General features: G+C 37.5%; 1 protein-coding gene across 2 annotated transcripts in view; it reads right to left on the minus strand.

Moving 5' to 3' along the window:
- The window catches only part of ZNF512 (zinc finger protein 512), a 34,420-nt gene extending 26,251 nt beyond the window's left edge, over window positions 1–8,169 (minus strand). For both annotated transcript variants that reach the window (XM_006930401.5, XM_006930400.5), the window contains exons 1-2: window positions 8,000–8,169; window positions 7,419–7,477 (exon numbers count right to left, since the gene is read on the minus strand). In XM_006930401.5, the coding sequence (XP_006930463.1) occupies window positions 7,419–7,477; window positions 8,000–8,029 (89 nt within the window). In that variant the 5' untranslated portion in view covers window positions 8,030–8,169. The remainder of the gene's footprint in view (window positions 1–7,418; window positions 7,478–7,999) is intronic.
- Between the last annotated feature and the right edge of the window lie 129 nt (window positions 8,170–8,298).

The following is an 8,298-nucleotide window of genomic DNA, read 5'->3' on the forward strand; positions in this document are numbered from 1 at the left end:
CCAATCCAATGTAGCAAAAGCTTGGAGAAATGAAACAAGACTTGGAACACCTGAAAAAGTCTCCAACAAACCACTAAACTATTCAAAACAGACTACAACTATCATAGCAAAGACTTAGAAGAGTGGAACTAAGGGGCACCTGGGTGGCTCAGTTGGTTGAGCGTCCAACTTCGGCTTAGGTCATGATTTCATGGTTCTTAAGTGTGAGCCCTGCATCAGGCTCTGTGCTGACAGCTCAGAGCCTGGAGTCTGCTTCATATTCTTGTCTCTCTCTCTCTCTCTCTCTCTCTCTCTCTCTCTCTCTCTCTGCCCCTCCCCTCCCTCAAAATTAAACATTAAAATTTTTTTTTTTTTTTAATAATGGAACTAAGATTGAACCAATACCCTCAGAAGACAAGACAGAACTTATGGTCTGAACAGTAAACAGGTTACTTGCTAAAATAAAAACAGCAATGATGGGGCACCTGGGTGACTCAGTTAGTCGGGTGTCCGACTTCAGCTCAGGTCATGATCTCACAGTTCATAAGTTCAAGCCCTGCATCGGGTTCTGTGCTAATAGCTCAGAGCCTGGAGCCTGCTTTGGATTCTGTCTCCTTTTCTCTTTGTCCCTCCCCTGCTAGTATTCTGTCTCTCTCTCAAAAATAAACATTAAAAAAAATTTTTTAAATAAAACAAAACAGCAATGATCTCCCAGAAGATTCTAAAAGGACCCAAAGTCTATACAAATAACATTCACAATATTAGGAATAAATTCCAAAATTATGCAATACACAAAGAACCAGTAAAATGTGAATAATTCTGAAAGGAACAGATAACAAACAAATGTCACCCCAAGATGATCCAGAAGTTAGAACTACCAAAGATTTAAAGACGCTATTATAACTATGTTTCATGAAATAAAGGAAAACACACTTGAAGTGAAGGAAAAGATAGGAATTATCAGCAGAAAACAGAAACCAAAAAAAAAAAAAAAAAAAAAAAAGAACTGAAATTTTAGAACTAAAAATACAATATTTGAAATAAAAACAGAATGGGCTCAATAACAGAATGGAGATGAAAAAGGAAAGAGCCTGTGAACTTGAAGACAGATCAATAGAAATTAACCAATCTGAAGAACAAAGAGAAAAAAGACTGAAAAACACTCAGCAGAGCCCCAACAACCTGTGGGTCAACATCAAAATGTCTAACTTAAGTGTAGCCATAATCCCAAAAGGAAAGGAAAAAAGTCTGTGGCATGAAAATACATTTGAAAAAAATAATGGTGGAAAATCACCCAAAATTAATGAGACATTAATTTACAGATCCTAGGAGTTCAACAAACACTCGAGAAAATAAATTCAAAGAAAAATACACCCAAATACATCTTAATGAAAACTTTCAAAACCGAATGTTAAAACAAAATCTAGAAAGCAGTTTAAAAAAATAACATTATATTTCTGTATACGCATACGTACATATGTATACATATGTATGTGTGTGTATATATATACATCAATGATTTGAATGACCACAAAACTTTGAATAGAAACCAAAGAGAACAGGCACGCCTGAGTGGCTCAGTTGGTTAAGTGTCCAACTTCAGCTCAGGTCATGATCTCATGGTTTGTGAGTTCAAGCCCTGCATCAGGCTCTCTGCTTGTCAGCACAAAGCCTGCTTCTGATACTCTGTCCCCCACTCCCTCTGCCTCTCCCCTGCTAGTGTGCTCTCTCTCTCCCAAAAATAAATAAACATTAAAAAGATTTTTTTTAACTTAAAAAAAAAAAAAGAAACCAAAGAGAACAGAAAACAGTGTAACATCTTTAAAATCTTGGGGCCCCAGGGTGGCTCAGGGTTAAGTGTCTGACTTCGGCTCAGGTCATGATCTCGCGGTCCATGAGTTCGAGCCCTGCATCGGGCTCTGTGCTGACAGCTCAGAGCCTGGAGCCTGTTTCAGATTCTGTGTCTCCCTCTCTCTGACCCTCCCCCATTCATACTCTGCCACTCTCTGTCTCAAAAATAAATAAATGTTAAAAAAAAATTTTTTTAATAAAAAAAAAATAAAATCTTGAGAGAAAAAATTTCTCAATCTGAAATTCTGTATTCCATGAAAATATCCTTTAGGCATACTTCTTCAGATGAAAAAAAAAAAAAAGAAAAGAAAATTTGTTGTCAGCAGACCTGCTCTATGAGAAATGCTAAAGGAGATTATTCTAGCTGAAGGAAAATGATACCAGAAATCTAGGTTTTTAAGAATGAAGAAAGAACAAAAGAAATGGGTAAACATATTAAAAAAAAAAAAAAACCCAAAAACCCTCTTTAAAACAAAACTTTAACATTATCTGGCAAGGTTTTCAACATAGGTAGATGTAATACATATGACAGCTATAACTTAATGGTCAGCAGACCGGGTTAAGGAATCTACATGGTTGTAAGGCCTTTACATTTAAGCAAGGTGGTAGTACGCAAACTCTAAGTAGCCTATGAAACGACAGGTATGTATACTGTAAATCCTAAAGCAAGTACTACACACAAGAGAAAGAAAGAGAAAAAAGAAAGAAAACAGCAAAAATTAAATATATAAACTAAAATCAGACAGTAAATATTTAAATAATCCAAAATAAGGTATAGGGGTGCCTGGGTGGCTCAGTCGGTTAAGCGTCTGACTTCGGTTCAGGTCATGATCTCACAGTTTGTGAGTTCAAGCCCCGCATTCGGCTCTGTGCTGACAGCTCAGAGCCTGGAGCCTGCTTCAGATTCTGTGTCTCCTTCTCTCTCTGTTCCTCTCCTGCTTGCCCTCTGTCTCTCTCTCTCTCTCTCTCTCTCAAAAATAAAGACTAAAAAAAAAAATTAAAAACAAAATAATGTATAAAGGAACAAAAAAATAGGGTACAGAGAACAAATAATAAAATAACAAACCTAAATCTAACCATATCAATAATTAATTTAAATGTTTATGGTCAGGACACCTGGCTGGCTCAGTCAGAAGAGCATGCAACTCTTGATTTTCGGGTCATGAGTTCTAACCATTGGGTGTAGAGATTGCTCAAATAAATAAATAAATAAACTTTAAAAATAAGTAAATAGATGGATAAATAAATAAATAAATGTTTATGGTCTCAACACTCCAATTAAAGTCAGATTGTTGGGGCACCTGGGTCGCTCAGTCAGTTAAGCACCCAACTCTTGATTTTGGCTCAGGTCATGATCTATCATTAGAATTTCCCAAAAAGAAACCCCTAGACCCACAATGGTTGATTCCACTGTTGAATACCACTGCAATAAGGTTTTTTCCTTTATATATATATATATTTTTTTTAAGTTTATTTGTTTATGGGGGGGGGGGGGCAGAGAGAGAGTGAGAGAGAGGATCCCAGGCAGGCTCCTTGCTATCAGCACAGAGCCCAACTCAGGGCTCAATATCTGGAACCTCTGAGATCATGACGTGAGCAGAAATCACCAGCTGGACACTTAATCGACTGAGACACCTAGGCACCCTTTTAACCTTTTTAAAGGGGAGGAGGAGGCATAAAGATCAAAAAGGAGAAAAGAAAACTGCCCCTTTTTGCAGATTATATGTTTGTTTACAAAGAAAATCTCAAAAAATAGAAAAACTACTAGAACTAAAAATGAATTAAGCAAGTGGCAGGACACAAGGTTAACACATAAAATTAATCGTATTCTTAGATACCAGCAACAACAAACTAGAAATGAACTTATAAAAATAGTATCATTTATAATAACATGAAAAACACATAAAATACCTAAGAACAAATCTAACAAAAGATAACCAAGATTTTATAATGAAAACTACATCATGTTGGTGAGAGAAGTTAAAGATCTAAATAAACAGAAAAATATACCATGTTCATAAATCAGAAGTCTCAGTATTGTTAAAATGGCAACTCTTCCCAATTGGTCTACTGATTCCATATAATACCAATCAATACTTTAGCATGCTTCTTTTTATAGAAATTGATAAACTGACTCTAGAATTTATATAAAAAGACAAAGAACCTAGAATAGCTAAAAAAAAATTTTTAAAAAGAACAATAAAGTTAGATGACTTCTCCTATCTGATTTCAAGATTTACTCTAATCCTACAAGACAGTTTAGTATTGGCAAAAAGATAGATACATACATCAGTGGAACAGAATAAGGAGTACAGAAACAGACCCACACATATATATATTCAAATAATTTCTGACAAAGGTGCCAATGTAATTGAATAGGGAAAGGGAAGTATTAACAACAGGATAAATAATAAAAAGAAATTAACATTGATTCTTATGACACACCGTGCACAAAAAATTAGCTCTAAATGTATCACAGACCTAAATGTAAAACCTAGAAAACTTCTAGAAAAAACAAAGGAGAAAATCTTTGCAATTAGGGATGGCAAAGTTTCCTCAATAGAATACAAAAAGCAGGAAGGATAAGGGAAAAAATAATAACATTTTAATCATTTTTAATGATAAATTTATAATTTTTGGCCTTCAAAAGACACAATTAAAAAATGAAATGCAAACCAGAGACTGGAAGGAAATATTCAAGATACATCTATCAGATAAAGGAACTGTACTCGGAACAGAATTTTTAAAAATACTACAATTCCATAGTAAGACAAACAACTCAACTTTTTTTTTTTTTTTAATTTTTTTTTTTCAACGTTTATTTATTTTTGGGACAGAGAGAGACAGAGCATGAACGGGGGAAGGGCAGAGAGAGAGGGAGACACAGAATCAGAAACAGGCTCCAGGCTCTGAGCCATCAGCCCAGAGCCCAACGCGGGGCTCGAACTCACAGACCGCGAGATCGTGACCTGGCTGAAGTCGGAAGCTCAACCGACTGCGCCACCCAGGCGCCCCACAACTCAACTTTTTAAATGGGCAAAAGATACGAACAGGCACTTTGCAGAAGATACATGAATGGCTAATAAGCACATGAACAGATGTTCTACATCATTGTTCATCAGGAAAACGCAAATCAAAATCACAATGGAACACCACTCTACACCCATAAAACTGGCCAAAATTTAAGGTTTATTCCCATATACTGCTGGTATATAAAATAATACCACCAATTTGGAAAACAGGTAATTTCTTAAAAAGGTAAACATAATCCTGACATATGGCCCAACCAACCTAAAATGGTGTATCTTAGTAAATAAATACCATCGTAGGCATTGATCAAGAGAGAAAAAACATTTTTCCACACAGAGACTTGTATGTGGATGTTCACAGCAGCTTTAATACCCCCAAAATAAAATTAGCCAAATGTCCATCAAGGTAGATAGCTAAACAAATCATGGTATATCCATAATGGAATTCTATTCAGCAATAAAAACTAATTTTCAGTCAAAAATTATTATACTGAGTGAAAGAAATCATGCAAAAAGAAAACATACTATATGATTTCATTTATATAAAATAACTTATATAAAATTTCATTTATATAAAAAACATACTATATGATTTGCATTTATACATGCAAACCACTGTACAGTGACAGAAAAAGGTCGGTGGTGTCCAGAACAGGAGCAGAGGAAGGAACGGATTACACAAAAACTTCTGGGAGAAATGGAAATGTTATCTTGATTGTGCTGACAGTGTTATGGTTATTTACAAATGTCAACGTTGATCATACTGTCTACTTTAAATATGTAAACTGTGGGTATGTAATATGTAAATGTATGGTATCTTGTACTTCAATGATACCTCAATAAAAGTATTAAAAAAATTTTTTTTAATAAGACTTGGCAGTCCTCTGCGCCAAAACCCACCCTCCAAAACAATGGGACCAATCTCTACCAGGAAGAATTTGAAAGTATCAACAATCCATTAAGAGTCAAGTCCCATGTAACTCCTCTTAGTAAACTGTCCTCATAGGAATTTCTTTATGGTCAGTGTAGGACTCAGACGCATATCCAATAAGTACAAGCACATGATCAGCATGAATAGCATCTTGGGAATTAAGTCAATGTGGTTAGAGAACCCCTCCCTCTAGGCCTCTTTTATTTTTAGAGGACTCACCAAAACCAATTATCAAGTATTTTACAATACTTGTCCAATGAGGGTATTTGGTTACTTGCAAAAACTCCAATTAATCTCAAACTTCCCTTACCATAACTATGGCAAGAAAAAGTTCAAACAGTATGATCATAATTGTAGTGACTTTATAATTTGTTGTCTGTGGCATTACTTTTCAGTCTCAGCTTCTAATCACAAGGAAGAAAAGTTTAACCTATTTTTGACTCCTCTCTGATCTACCAAAAATTTTTACAAGACCGTAGTTCATTCTCTAGGTGCAACTACTTAGATTTCACTAGAAAATTATTTTGGTTCATCTCAGTTTCTTTTGCAGCCTCCCTTCATTCTACCCAATCCTTAAATGCTGACATTCTCCAGGGTTTCATCCTGTAGTCTCTTCTAGTCTCACTTCTCCCCAATGGTTCTCAAACTTTCTCCTACAAAGTCAGTTAAAAATAAGGATTCCTATACCCTAACTCCAATGATTCTGATTCAGATTAATAGATGAGGGCCTATTATTCTTTATATCTCTTAGCAATTACCCACTTGTTATTCCATTAAATGCTTTCACCTGTTCACATTCTGTTCTCTATGAAAAATACCTTTTCCTTATGGCTAACTGCATTATTTCTTGACTTTCAAGTCTGTTTAGAAGTGATTTGCTCTGGCAACTCTTCCCTTCTGAACTATCACTCCCCCTCCCTAAATGCTATATTAAATTCCTGATTAAAAATATTTAATTACACTGTATCATGTTGATGTACTTGCCTATCTTCCCTTTTGGATTATTAGTTCTGTGTTTTTCTTGCCTGTATATCTAACCTACTACAGAGCTGGCACATACCAGATATTTAGTAAATGTTATCTGAATGAATTAACCCTTTCAGTGAATATCTAGTTAATAAGAATCTATTTTGTAATAACAAATATGAAAAAGGTTAGCACATTCGGTCTACAAAGTAATAAACCAGTCTTAAAGCCAAACAGTCTGAAAAGAAAAGGATTTCTTCCAGGCATTTTTATCAATCCTTCCCATGTTCATCAACGTATTCATGAGTACATACTTGATGTCTGAGGATATGCGAGGCTACACTAGGTCATACCTTCCATTTTTAATATAATTCGTGCTTTTCTTTGCAAGCTAGGTTCTTCTCCCCTACATTAGGTTTAGACCCGCACTGTCCAATCAAGGTAGGCACTAACTATAGGTGGCTATTTAAATTTAAGTTAAGATCAAATACAATTTAAAATTCAGTTCCTCAATCACACTGGCCACATTTCAAGTGCTCAAAAGCCATACGTGGCTACGGTCCTTTACAGCGGGAATACAGAACATTTTCAATCATCACAAAAGTTCCATTGGACAGCGCTGGCGACACAATTATAAATGGACCCCAGAAAATCTCACTTACTTCTTAGCTCCCACGATCTTCGTGCTCCTCTGGTGCTTAAAGGATGTGGGTTCCGGAGTCTAGCAAATCGCAAGCACATGAGTGAATGCTAGGGACCGCTGAACCTTGACCACAAAAAGACGAATCCCCCTGTGCCCAGAAGAAATGAAGCTCTCCCGGGGCAACTACCTCCAACGGAAGAAAGCAAGACTTTTTTGGAAAAGCGTGTCGTCCTGTCTTCCTACCCAGCCAAGGCAGGTGACAACACCATAGCCTTCATCTCCCCCATTCTCAAAGCCCCGTCCCAGATAGAGGCTCTAAAAGGGAGGCGAAAAGAGAGGACAACGGATATGGGAGGTACTGGGGATATAAAAGAAATAGAAACTAATGGCAATCTAGAGAAGAACTGAGTCCAAGGAGGTGGGAACAGTCAGCGGTAACTGGAGGGAAAAAGGGAGACAGGTAGATCTGACCTAGAAGGGTGGGGCCTACGATGGGCTCTGATAAAACCAACTCTGAGCATGGCACAAAAGCGAGGGACCGCGTGTTGCGGGCTCGACAGCGCTACCCCTAAAACATAACGGTCAAACCGAGAAACTCACGGCGGGTACTGCACCGAGCCTGGAAGACATCACTCCCTCTCCACGCCTAACAAATCCACCCAAGGGCTCCGGCCAGACCAACGCCACTTCCGCTCTCCTCTCCTCTCCCGGATGTGGAGTCGGCGCCGCCGAGTCCAGATCTGAACGTCTACTTCCGCCTGGCGGCTTCCGAGGGGGCTGCGGCTGGAGTGAGTCACATGACGTGCCTCCCTCCTCTGAGACCCCGCCCCAGGAGGCTGTAGGTGGGGTTTGGACCTCAACACGGCCTCAGAACCCCTTCCTGTCGTTCCATCCTTTTG

The sequence above is a fragment of the Felis catus genome, chromosome A3 (genome assembly GCF_018350175.1).
Source record: "Felis catus isolate Fca126 chromosome A3, F.catus_Fca126_mat1.0, whole genome shotgun sequence".
Taxonomy (NCBI): domain Eukaryota; kingdom Metazoa; phylum Chordata; class Mammalia; order Carnivora; family Felidae; genus Felis; species Felis catus.